This window comes from Electrona antarctica, assembly GCF_951216825.1.
Source record: "Electrona antarctica genome assembly, chromosome: 2".
Taxonomy (NCBI): domain Eukaryota; kingdom Metazoa; phylum Chordata; class Actinopteri; order Myctophiformes; family Myctophidae; genus Electrona; species Electrona antarctica.
The window spans coordinates 42,306,441-42,317,771 of NC_136807.1; the positions used below are offsets into that span (position 1 = coordinate 42,306,441).

At 41.9% G+C, this 11,331-nt stretch overlaps 2 protein-coding genes across 4 annotated transcripts; one reads left to right on the plus strand and one right to left on the minus strand.

The window, feature by feature from the left end:
* Positions 1 to 717: 717 nt before the first annotated feature.
* nfyal (nuclear transcription factor Y, alpha, like) lies at positions 718 to 7,427 on the minus strand. 3 transcript variants are annotated; one of them, XM_079525138.1, is made up of 9 exons: positions 7,316 to 7,427; positions 6,419 to 6,522; positions 4,870 to 5,010; positions 4,168 to 4,320; positions 3,499 to 3,601; positions 3,190 to 3,335; positions 2,305 to 2,478; positions 1,946 to 2,056; positions 718 to 1,690 (listed from the first exon to the last, which is right to left on the minus strand). In XM_079525138.1, the coding sequence occupies exons 2-9, from the start codon at positions 6,494 to 6,496 to the stop codon at positions 1,625 to 1,627; spliced, it is 972 nt and encodes a 323-aa protein (XP_079381264.1). In that variant the 5' UTR covers positions 6,497 to 6,522; positions 7,316 to 7,427; the 3' UTR covers positions 718 to 1,624. The 3 variants fall into 3 exon arrangements, with proteins under 3 accessions (XP_079381264.1, XP_079381262.1, XP_079381263.1); XM_079525136.1 differs by having other exon boundaries at positions 3,172 to 3,335; XM_079525137.1 differs by lacking the exon at positions 7,316 to 7,427 and adding an exon at positions 6,961 to 7,099 and having other exon boundaries at positions 3,172 to 3,335.
* Positions 7,428 to 8,563: 1,136 nt separating this feature from the next.
* ngrn (neugrin, neurite outgrowth associated) lies at positions 8,564 to 11,325 on the plus strand. The gene is made up of 3 exons (XM_079491663.1): positions 8,564 to 8,994; positions 9,872 to 9,982; positions 10,479 to 11,325. Exons 1-3 carry the CDS (start codon positions 8,762 to 8,764, stop codon positions 11,146 to 11,148), a joined length of 1,014 nt encoding a protein of 337 aa, XP_079347789.1. The 5' UTR covers positions 8,564 to 8,761; the 3' UTR covers positions 11,149 to 11,325.
* Positions 11,326 to 11,331: the final 6 nt, after the last annotated feature.

Here is an 11,331-nt window from a genome sequence, read left to right on the forward strand (position 1 = left end):
GGTCGAGAGCGGGTCGAATGGTCCGGGTCGAATAGTCCTGGGTCGAAATCTCTGGTGACCGTCCAATGAACGTCGGAGGAGAGAAGGACCCCGTGGTCAAGGCGCTACAGTACAATGTAACGGAATCGTTCTGCTCACTGCAATCCTGTGAATGCAACGCATATACATATTCACACTATTTGTTCTCTTTGCCTTTAGTCTAATTGTGCAGCTAAAGTTAGATAATTGACTCAACTCTGTCAGTTCTTTCACTGTGAAATATGCCTGACCTTCTCCCTCATGTGAAACTTTCACATGAGGGAGGTCAGACAGATGACCCTTTTGTTACATTTTATAAACAACACTATTTGCATTGTTTGGTCATTCATAACTACTTTAAATCTGATAGATAGTAAAAAGTAATGATAAAAACTGCAGTACTGCTATGTACAAAATATATCTCACCAAATCATTACTGTACCTGAACAATGAAAAAGAATAAACATTAAACATTTTCAATACTTCTTTCAGTCAATAGATACAATGGGGGTATACCAGATTCATAATATAGTAACAGCCCTTTTTTTTAATTATTATTATTGGCAAGTGTGTTATTACTGCTAAAATTATGCCATGGTCACGTTGTATATATATGTACGTAGTGTTTAATTTGACGATTCAATTCTGTTTCATACACAGCTTGTTAGAAGTTAAGGAATGAACGACCATCAACTCAAGTCACTTTCATAAAAGTTTATGAATGCATGTTAACAGTTTACTGTCAAACCTTTCTTTAAAAATAAAGAAAAAGAAATAATGGGCGACTACATCAGAAGTAAAAAATAATAATCTATTTCATATCATTTAAATAAAAACGGCTCGAGAGGCGATGAATAAGTAACTATGAGTACAACATGATGCAACATGAATGAAATGTCTATTTTTCTCTACAAACACATCATGAAAAAGATCATAGAAAATATGCCCCCTGTAGAGCATTGGGCACATCATTAAGTACAACTTTACACATTGGGGCACAAAGAATCATACAATGTCATTTTTTTTCACATTTCAGTCCAAGGCGGTACCTACATAATTTTTCGTTTCCATGAGAACTGAAAGAATTCAAAGAAATCTCAGCATAAAATACATCACATAAAATATAAAGGGTACAGGCAGGTGTACCACAACTTACACATTCACATGTAAAAGGTGTCAACTATGTTTAGTCAGTACAGCTTTTATCCTGTACCAATTGCCCAAAAATAGTTAAAGAAATGAGCATCCACTGGTGAAAAAATCCAGCTTAAGCATTGACCAGAGTCTGAAAGAAAATGGCTTCATATAGCGGTCGCATGAAAGGTGGCCAGTGCTGGCTCCATGTGTCTTCATATTTCATTGCTGTCCAAATAATATGACAGGAGAAGCCGTTTTGTAAGTGCTGAGCAATGAGGCACCCCTCCCCATTTCATGGGCGAGGAAGTCCAAATAATTCTATGGCAAGGTGGGCAGCTTTTCTGGAAGACTGATGATGGCGGAACAAATGACGGTAGAAACCAGCGAGTGTGTTTCTGGTTTGTTGTTGGAGGTGAGCTTATGGTGGGCTGATGGATTAGCTGCAGGGTGGTATTTTATGATGGTGGTGCTACGACACCCGGATCATCTGCGCCACCGTCTCGTCGGCTGCTGCCTGGGCTGCTTCCTGCTGTTGCTGAGCAAGAGATATTGGTATTATTAATATTTACCACTTGAACCCTAGCACCCCCTATGCTGGGGGAGAGGGGACACACACACCAAGTACAGGTCTGTTTTACTATGTATCTTTGAAAATATTCTGACAAAATTACTTACAGAGATCACAGTGAATCACAGTTACTTTTTAAATACAGTAGATAAATCCATCTTAAATTCCCCCATCAAATGCTATTCAAACATGTATGTACTGTATATCATCAACCAAGTTTACCTGTGCCAGGGCCAAAGCCATTTCTTCCTTCTCCTTGGGTGAAAAGAAACGTCCGCCGTCTCCCCGCTTGCGCTGCATGGCATGGCGGTGGCGGGACTCATGTAGGTATTTCTGGCAGAGGGAAGAAATGGTCAGAGAGAGACCACGGCAAATGTACTGTTGTGAACACACTGAGCGTGCTCAAGTGAACCACGGTCTCCCAACATCTGCCAACGTTGGTTGGATAATCCCTACAATACACTGGGGGCTTCTTCATGAGTCAATACAACAATTTAGTTAAACCAACAACAATCCTATACAATTTGAGATTTGGAATAAAGTGAAACATTCCCAGTATTCACGAGAAAAGGTGCCCCTACCCTCCTCTCCTTGGGAATTTTGCCCTCTGCCTCCAGCTTGGCACGGGCCTGTCTTCGTTTAAGGATGCGGTGGTACTGCTTGGCATTGACGTACAGAGGCTCTTCCTCCAGCATTTCAGCCCCTGGCAGGGGGATACGCTGCATGGCTGGCACAGTGCCACCTCCAGGCACCATCTGATGGTGAAACATATATGTAGAATCTGCTTAGAATCTATGGCGGGGAAAAAGTAGTGTAAATAATACTTGTACTGAGGTACTAGTATGTGTGAATAGTGATAAATGCAGGTTGTGTGCAGGTACTCTACTGTATGTGTCCAAAACACATACAGTACAACCACTATGACTTGGAATACAGTACACATAGTAAACTTGAAGCATAATTCAACTTTCAGAGGCAAGGAAGCAACCAGGTGCTCAACGGAGACGTGCACGTATACGAAATATAAAAATAGTAAAAAGGTGCTCCTGGGATCAATCGGGATAAAACATCTATAGAAAAAAGCAGAGATCCGGGCACACTTATGAATTATGAATTGATAATATCAAAATAAAATAGAAATGGACTCATTTGGACGCACATTTAAGAACTTATCAAAGACAATAAGGCCAGTCGATGTGTTCTAACAAAATTATCCAGACACACAGTGACTACAAAATGTTGTATTTAGCCTTCAAATTTGCAGGCCGGGATTATCAGTATACGGTGCTCATTAGAAATATGATTTCTTTGCAAACTGGAAAAATAGGTGACACCGATTATTAGTGAAAGGAAATGTAACTTTTAATATTAATATGAATTAATTTTCCTCCACCACACAGCACAACCCGTGTGAAATAGGTAGGTACTGTGGATAGAATGCTGGGTACCTCTGCAGTGGGTCTTACCATGACCATTTGACCGCCTGTATTGACCATGTTGCCAGGCAGGGTTACGGTCACAGTGCCTTGGCCACTGTTGGTGGTGTTGGTGTTGTTGCCAGCCTGTACGATCTGGGCACCGGCCAAGCTGGATGCAGGGATGGTGATCATTCCTGTAGTAGAGGGGTTCATCAGCAATATCATGATATACCACCCATCACTCAACATATAGACAGTTAAAAAAATTAGGACACAATGGGGAATTGGTGCATATTAATGGGGCAGTGTTCTGAGTTTGGTGTACAGTGGTTTGGTTGCACTGCTGTGTGACTTTACCCTGCTGGAGGACAGTGCCGTCTGCATTGACAGGCTGGTAGACGATGGTCTGTCCGTCCGCTGTCTGGGCCACCTGCTGGCCCTGCAGACTGATCTGCTGGCCCTGTACGATGAACAGTAGAGGAGGAACTCAGTTTGGATGCAAATAATGCATTCATTTACTGTAAGTCTCATTCATGCATTTTGTTATTGGTGCAGTATTCTCCCCCCCCCCCCCCCCCCCCCCCCATTCTCATCAGCATTTTCCCCTCTTTTCTCCATTTTGTCATAGTTTCCATGTGTAATTAATCTAATCCTAAAACCAGTCACAGCTGCTACATTAAGCCCTTTGTTAAGCCCCTTTGCCCCCTTTCCCCTTTATTATCTCACCTACACAAAGCACTCATTTGTTTTTCCGTCTTTTTAACAATTCCGCAATTTACTTGGATAGCATAATTATTGTACCAATACACTATGAGAAACTAAACGGAACACCTGAACCATCTTAAACCTGAGTTGTCAGAGCGATGACTAGTTTATATTTAGTTGCACGACCTCGTCGCGCAGAAAATTCTGTCAAAAGAAAGACAACAAAAAACCTTTTTCATTTGAAAATGATGAATGTCACATATTGATGGCATATCAATATGTCACTGTCATGCGACTAAATATAAACGAAGGCTGATTGACCTGTTGATTGAGTAGAGTGACCTGGTTCTGTCCCGCAGTGATGGCTGTCTGGGGCTGCTGGATAATGATCTGCTGGGGCTGCCCCTGTTGGCCCTGGAGCTGCAGGGTCTGACCGCCCTGCAATTGGATCTGTCCTGACTGCAACAGCTGGATCTATTGCGGGCATAAAATAAAACAACAATCAATAATTGATGCCTCATGCCAGACAGAAAAATGTACCACCACCCTGTAGCGTTTCAAGTGTGTGAACTTGAAACAACAAAACAAAACACAAAGGATAGTCAGCGACGACAGGTGGGACTATTTAATTTACTCATTAATTCACGCAGCCTCTAGCATTTTGTCAGTTTTCCTCTGGGAGGTTTAGGCAAGTGCAAGAATCCCAGCCAGTCATTCAGTATAGAAACTCGCCGGCTAACCGCTTTAATACTTTCCAACAATATAAGATTGGAAAAACAATGCTAAATCTGATGTATACGCTGTAAACCCTCAGAACAGCCCATTCGGCATTACCAACAATGCCACGGTTACACTTAAATCATCCTTTTATCCCCTGCTGTAAAATCTATGAAGCACTTATTGTGCATGATGACAGTGCATCTTGTCCACTGGTTTTACTTTGTTTAGCTAAGCTAACGAATGTTGCTGTGGAGTTAACATACATATTATGTAAGAGTCACAAGACTGAGTCACTTGACTCACCTGTTGAAGTCCCTGGGTTCCAGGGACTTGCATAAGTGTCTGGCCCTGGCCCCCTGACATGGCTTGCACCATGATCGGTTGTCCAGATGATGTGATAAGCTGGCCTCCACTCACTTGGACCATCAGCGGTTGCCCCTGGACCTATAGGCAAGGATTTAAACAGTTATTGTATTTGTAACCTATTAGGCGCTAGTTACCGTAATAGTTAATACCATAGGTATGGCTAAATCTAAACGAGCAAAAGATGCAATTCGAGAATCCAGAACGACCATGAACCCACGTCTTGGGTAATGGGCATCATTTGATGACTTCCTAGCGTTGTTTTTTTGGAATAGGAAATAAACACAACAACATGCCAAGGGGAGTGATCCCACAGTCATTTTGTAAATAAGAGGCATGGGATGAGTTTTAAATGACAGCAGACAGCCCACAATGACTATGTTATACAAGTGAATCGTATGTACAGTAACTATGCAGTAATTACTTGCCAAAACATTCACTGTCCAAGTTGAACAACACAACAAGACACATGTTTCAAATGAGTTTCAAATTGCTGTGTCCTCGTCTCAGAGTAAGGTCTGAGGTGAGTTCTTACCGACTCACGTTTCAAGAACAAAAAGATAATATAGAGGGACAAAAATATGAACAACTCGGGCATACAGTCGTCTATCAACAGCCATGAGTGAGGAGGCAAGAGACCTGAGACAACATTACACATTGGGCTGAGTCACTTTACATGCAGCTCAGGCAGATACAGGGCATGCTAGGAGAGAGGCTGCTGCATCAAACAGCTCTGAAATGGATCATGATGAACCACAGTGACTTCATGACATGCACACTCGGACTGTCTGTGAGATGCTGTATTTGACACGGTGGCACCGGGCGGAGGTCACACCACTACCTGGAGAGTCTGCACCTGCTGGCCAGAGGCCGTCACCACCGGAGCCTCGGTTTGCAGCTGCACAGCCGTCACTGTGCCTTGCGTCTGCAGACAAGGCAGGACACAGCTACAGTGTCTTGGCTATGGACTACTACACACAGTCATCTCAGCACTATACCACCAGCAAAGTGTATTTGTTGAGGGGCACTAGCCCCTCCTATACACAGGTTTAATGTTTGTCTTGTCTAGACAAACATTAAAAACGCCATTGACAATGGACAGAGTTTAATGTTTGTTTTGTCTCCAACACAAACATTAAATGCCATTAACAATGAACAGAGTTTAATGTTTGTTTTGTCTGTCACTGAGCAAATCGGCATTGCATTTCAGAGGAAAACCTCGGCCAATAAGGAACCACGATTCTTATAAACTGCTATTTTGTGATGTTAAATTGATGTCATATCTATGTCATATGTGATGTTGGTAAAGTGCCCCTCACTTCACACGGGTGTGATTTTTCTATATAGACCAGCTACTAGCGTGGATATTATCCTCTGTATGTAATATGCCCTACCAGTTTTGTGCTCTGCTCACGCATCCGTCAGTGTCAACTGTAATTTAACGCTCACGTCACATGCTGTAGTAGCATTGCAACCTTGTTATGCTCACCTGCTGCATCTGTCCATTGGAAGTCTGCACAACGATCTGCTCCCCAGTCGAGGTTGTTGCAGTGGTGTACTGCTCCATATCTAGTTTATGTCACACAATCCTCTCTTTGAAAGCAAAGACAGAAAACAGACGGACCGTCAGTTAAAACCTTCACATTTATTTAATTACAAAAATAAAATGAAAAGGGTTGGCTTGATTGATGGTTATTAATCGAACGTGACAAAAATGTCAATGAAGTATTAAATGTCAGTGCAACTCTGAACATCAGCAGACAGCAATGCATGCCTTATTGCTGCCTTTTAAATGGAGGGCTTGGATGCACCACATGGGTATATAGTATATACTCTAAGGTCATAATATGTTTGTTGTTGTTGTCCCTTAATGATGTATGTGATATTTAAATAACTGTCAAGTTGTTTTCTTGGGGGGGGGGGGGGGGGGTCACCAGGCTAACATTAGCATACTAGCCAAATGTAGCTGGATATTTAATTTAGGTCAGGAACGGAAACACATAACTGGTGATTTGACGTTAATCCACCCACCAAATCAGATATAGGTTGTTGTTGTTGTTAGTGTGGGAAGATTGACAGCTCGCTTTAATGCAAGACAATCAATCGCCCCTTCTTTGTTTGAGACTCGACACATTTAGCCAGCTAGCTAGCGCTCGTCCGTCACACACACACACACACACACACCGATCATGTTTCCACGCAACAGAGCCTATGTGGAAAAACAAAACAGCAACGTGTGTGTTATTTAGCCGAGGTCGTGACAGTTGGAATCAACAAACTGCCGTTCGATTTTTGCATTTTGTAGGGTTAGTAATTTGGTTGGTCCGTGACAAACCAATCCGTGCTGACAACTACCAACCAATGCCTTCAATCGGCTCTGCCTTACCGTCTCTCCGCTGTCCGGTTCCCCTCTGATTGGCTCTAGTACAGCTTTCTAAAGTCCAATCACCAAAGTGAGCGGACAAAATGGCGCAAATGAAACAACAGCGACAGGGAGGAGGCGCACGCACGACGCGCATGCATGAAGACCAACATGACGCATCGCATGCAAGGCTATTGACTGACCAGGAGATGTCGCAATTTCCCCCCTTTCTAAGCAGTCGTTTTCCACGGTGAGCTCATAACAACTACCCAAAATCAGCTTTTTCTACTAAAAGCAGAAAAAGCAAAAGACTTGTTTACACCAGGGAGAGTCCTCAATTTTTTCAATATATGATTTCCTTTTTTCGTGTTCTGATGAATTGAAAATGGAGGTCAGGGAGGGTCCTGACGTCCTCCATTTTCAATTCATCAGAACACGTACAAATATACAAGTAAACAAGTCTTTAGTGTTTTTCTGGTTTCATCCTCGTATTAGTGATTGTGAATATTTGTTTTAATCAATCAATCAATCAATCATAAACAAACAAACAAAACAACAAACGGGGAACATGTGTACAGTATGGAGACTTATTTTTTTACATGGGCCAGTTTCGAATTGCAGCTCTTTGAGAGCGGCTTATCGCCACAAGTTGTAAAATGTATTGTTGCAAAACATTATACGAAGCCTTTTTGTATGTTATCGGGTCAAGTGTGAAAATAGCCTCGATACCCAGGCTTCTCTAGTAGTGAGTCTTGCGCCTCCAGCCCAGTAGGTGCCAGCAGCACAGCAAACAGACACAAGTAGGACTAAGAAGTTTCGTGCGGAGCCCTTTTTTCATTTACATCATGATGTCATGATAGATACCATAGATAGCCAAGCAACATGCACCAGAGGAAAAAGTGGACATTTCAGATGAACCAAATATCTACAATTCTACAGTGACAAAAAACGATTCCTAGCGTTCAATGGTAATAAACTGTGCTGTGGAAATACAACGAAAATATGAGAGGATAAAGATGGTGCTTGAGGCAGCCAGGAGATTCCTGGGAGTGGAGGATATTACTGGAGAATATTTTAATGAAACATTGAGCCGGGATGCATTTGCACCACACTTTGGGTGGACTTTTGTTTTATTTTTGTAAATAGTAGTAAGAGTAATAAGAGTATAAGAGTAATAAGAGTATAGTAGCCTAGAATACAGTAGGTGGCGGTAATGCACATATATGTTTGCCAACCGCCAATAAACGCAATAAGAAGAAGAAGATACAGCATGATGTCAGCGTCCAACGGGACTAAAGAAGAAGAAGAAGCGTCCAACGGGTTTACTTTAGGACATGCTTATGAGTGTTTTGTTCTGTGACGACGAGTGACGTATATTTTATAGTTTAGCTATTTACTTGGATTGTAGTTCTGGACAAGACTGATTTTTAGTAGGGGGTATTAGGGGTAAACATTTCCTTCTGCGACAACATGGCCCTGACTGTCCGGATGCTGTCCCTGGTATCAAGGCTCCGTGCTCCATCAGCATTAAATACATGGAGCTGTCGTTTTAAAAGCCGGGATGCTAGTGCTACAGTCTGGGCGGACCACCAGAGCCATACACAGAGCACGGCCTCGGACAGAAGACCAAGACGGCGACAAGAAATGTTTGAAGTAGACGCTGATATGGAAGATGTAGAAGATAAGCTGCAGGGAATAATTGAGTGAGTATGATGATGTATTGATTGATTTTTGATTGGATACGTTATTAACAGTTTACAATACATGATGGACAAGCAAGCACAGGGAAGTACAGTACAATACAAGTCTGCTAAAAGGATGAATCTAAGAAAGCCTACCGGCTTGTTTCCATTGGGGTCCTCATTCATTATATATTATTATTTAATAACCACTCATCATTTTGCACATCATCTGTTTTACGTCTGGAGTCTCATTTTTTATTGATTTTTTATGTTTTCACATAAAGATGAATCAAATGTATACAGAAAAAGTGAGACAAACTAGAAAGGTATACATTAAAAGCACAATGCAATAAAACAGACAAGAAAAACAAAAAGCTATATAAAAGTTATTATGTGGAGTCCAAAGGGGGATGGCACCAAAAAAAATGAGTGCAAGGACATTTTGAGGCTTGTTTCCATTTAGGCCAGGGGTGCCCACACTTTTTTGACTTGACAGCTACTTTCAAAATGACACAAGATCTACCCACCAAAAACTTTTGTATCCAATTGCTGAAAATAGTTAAATACGTACCTGAGGGGGCTTTGGAATAGTGGCGATGGCGTTACATATAAGACAAACTCGCCTGCAATGGGCAATACACCCCTGATTTAGGCCCTATGCAAGACATGACAAGAATAGTAACAACAAAATTCAATATCACAAGTTAAAAAAAACTAAACAAAAAAAAAATTCAGGACAGACTTCAGACATGCCTCCTGCAGGAGACTTGGCTCTCTGATCGGAACACATTTGATGCATTATGTACATTATATATTTGATTAAATTACTATCATTTTTGTTCAGTATCTTGCTCATGATGTGACATTTTGGTCTATCATTCTTTCAATTGTGTTTCAGTGAGGAGAGGAAGCGGCAGAAGACTGTGAAATACCATACAATTATGAGAAAAATGACTCCCTCTGGAGCCCCAGAGAGGAAGCTGAGCTGGGTTTCTATGGAACAAATAAGGTAAAGAACCACTGTGACCGTAGTAAACTAAGCTTCTATTCAACCCAGTGTCTTGCATATTAAGAACTCAACATGTATTTATGTTATGTTTGTAATATTAGCCCATTTAGACCTGACACCAGATTCTACTAAATGTCTTCTAAATCATGACAGTTTTCTGAAAACCATTCCATTTCCATGTGAGTGGTTCTCCAACTATTTCATGTCAAGGACCCCAAAAACTATATGTAATCGCCTGCTGACCCCCATCTGAAAATATGTTGTTCCAGGGACCCCCCAGAAGCAAAGATATTAGTTAAAAACGTTTGCTGTGAAACAATATATATTCAAAGGTTTGCGCCACATTTTCACGATTTTTCAAAATTAGCAGATCTACAAGCTCGTAGTGCCGCACTATGAGCTTGTAGATCTGCTATTTTCCAATAACTAAAGTATAAAATAATGCTTAAAACACCAAAAGGGGTTCCTGAATGGGTTAATGCTCTTCATCCCTCAGATATCTCAAGCAAGAGCAACCAGAGGAGTGGACAGTGGAGCGTCTGGCTGAGGGCTTTTCTGTCACCCCTGATGTCATCCTGAGGGTTCTCAGGAGCACGTTTAACCCTGTACCTGAAAGAAAAGCCAGGCAGGATGCAAAAGTGATGGCAAGACTCAGTCAGCAGGCCCTGCCTCCAGGGAGAGGACAAGGACAGGACAGACCACAGCTGCCTAGTCACAGCACGGCAGCTCTGCTGCCTGCAGGGAGTTCTGCAAGCGCGTTGGTAACTCTGACATCCAGACAAGAAGGCTTGGTAACTCTGACATCCAGACAAGAAGGCTTGGTAACTCTGACATCCAGACAAGAAGGCTTGGTAACTCTGACATCCAGACAAAGCTCAAGAGCTCTAGCTGCCAGCCCAGGTGGTCCTCCTGACTCCCTTGCCACGCTGCCCACTCACCTCTCAGCGCCACGAACCGTTCCCAGCCAACCTGCCCCAGTGATGTCAAGCTCAAATGTGAAAGACATTGATGATGATGATGATGAAGAGGAGGGCTGGGATGGGGAGGTGTTTTTAGAGGAAGAAATTGAGGAACTCATGCTAACAGCAAAGCATTCTCCTGTGGCGCGAGTTGGAAATGAGTTCTTTGACGGCAAAAAAAACGGCAATTTTCTGTATAGAATTTGAGAATGTCTGCATATACTGTACAATTACAGTTGGCTTTTTCACATATTTTTTGTCAATGTTATTTTTGTGTGTACAAAAGAAAGGAAAAGTTGCACTCATTAATGCAGTTACATGTAGGTTTTATATAGTCAATTTGCTCAAATAAAAAAATATATTTAAACTCATTCACTATCAGGTGGTTTA

Bases quoted from the DNA above. Each gene is read 5' to 3' on its own strand.
- nfyal (XM_079525136.1), bottom strand. From the start codon at position 6,496: ATGGAGCAGTACACCACTGCAACAACCTCGACTGGGGAGCAGATCGTT. The intron at 5,011-6,418 runs GTGAGCATAACA...CCTTGCCTATAG, and splicing joins CCAATGGACAGATGCAGCAG to GTCCAGGGGCAACCGCTGAT. The intron at 2,479-3,171 runs GTACCCAGCATT...TTTCACCATCAG, and splicing joins TGGTAAGACCCACTGCAGAG to ATGGTGCCTGGAGGTGGCAC.
- ngrn (XM_079491663.1), top strand. From the start codon at position 8,762: ATGGCCCTGACTGTCCGGATGCTGTCCCTGGTATCAAGGCTCCGTGCT. The intron at 8,995-9,871 runs GTGAGTATGATG...ATTGTGTTTCAG, and splicing joins AAGCTGCAGGGAATAATTGA to TGAGGAGAGGAAGCGGCAGA. The intron at 9,983-10,478 runs GTAAAGAACCAC...TTCATCCCTCAG, and splicing joins GTTTCTATGGAACAAATAAG to ATATCTCAAGCAAGAGCAAC.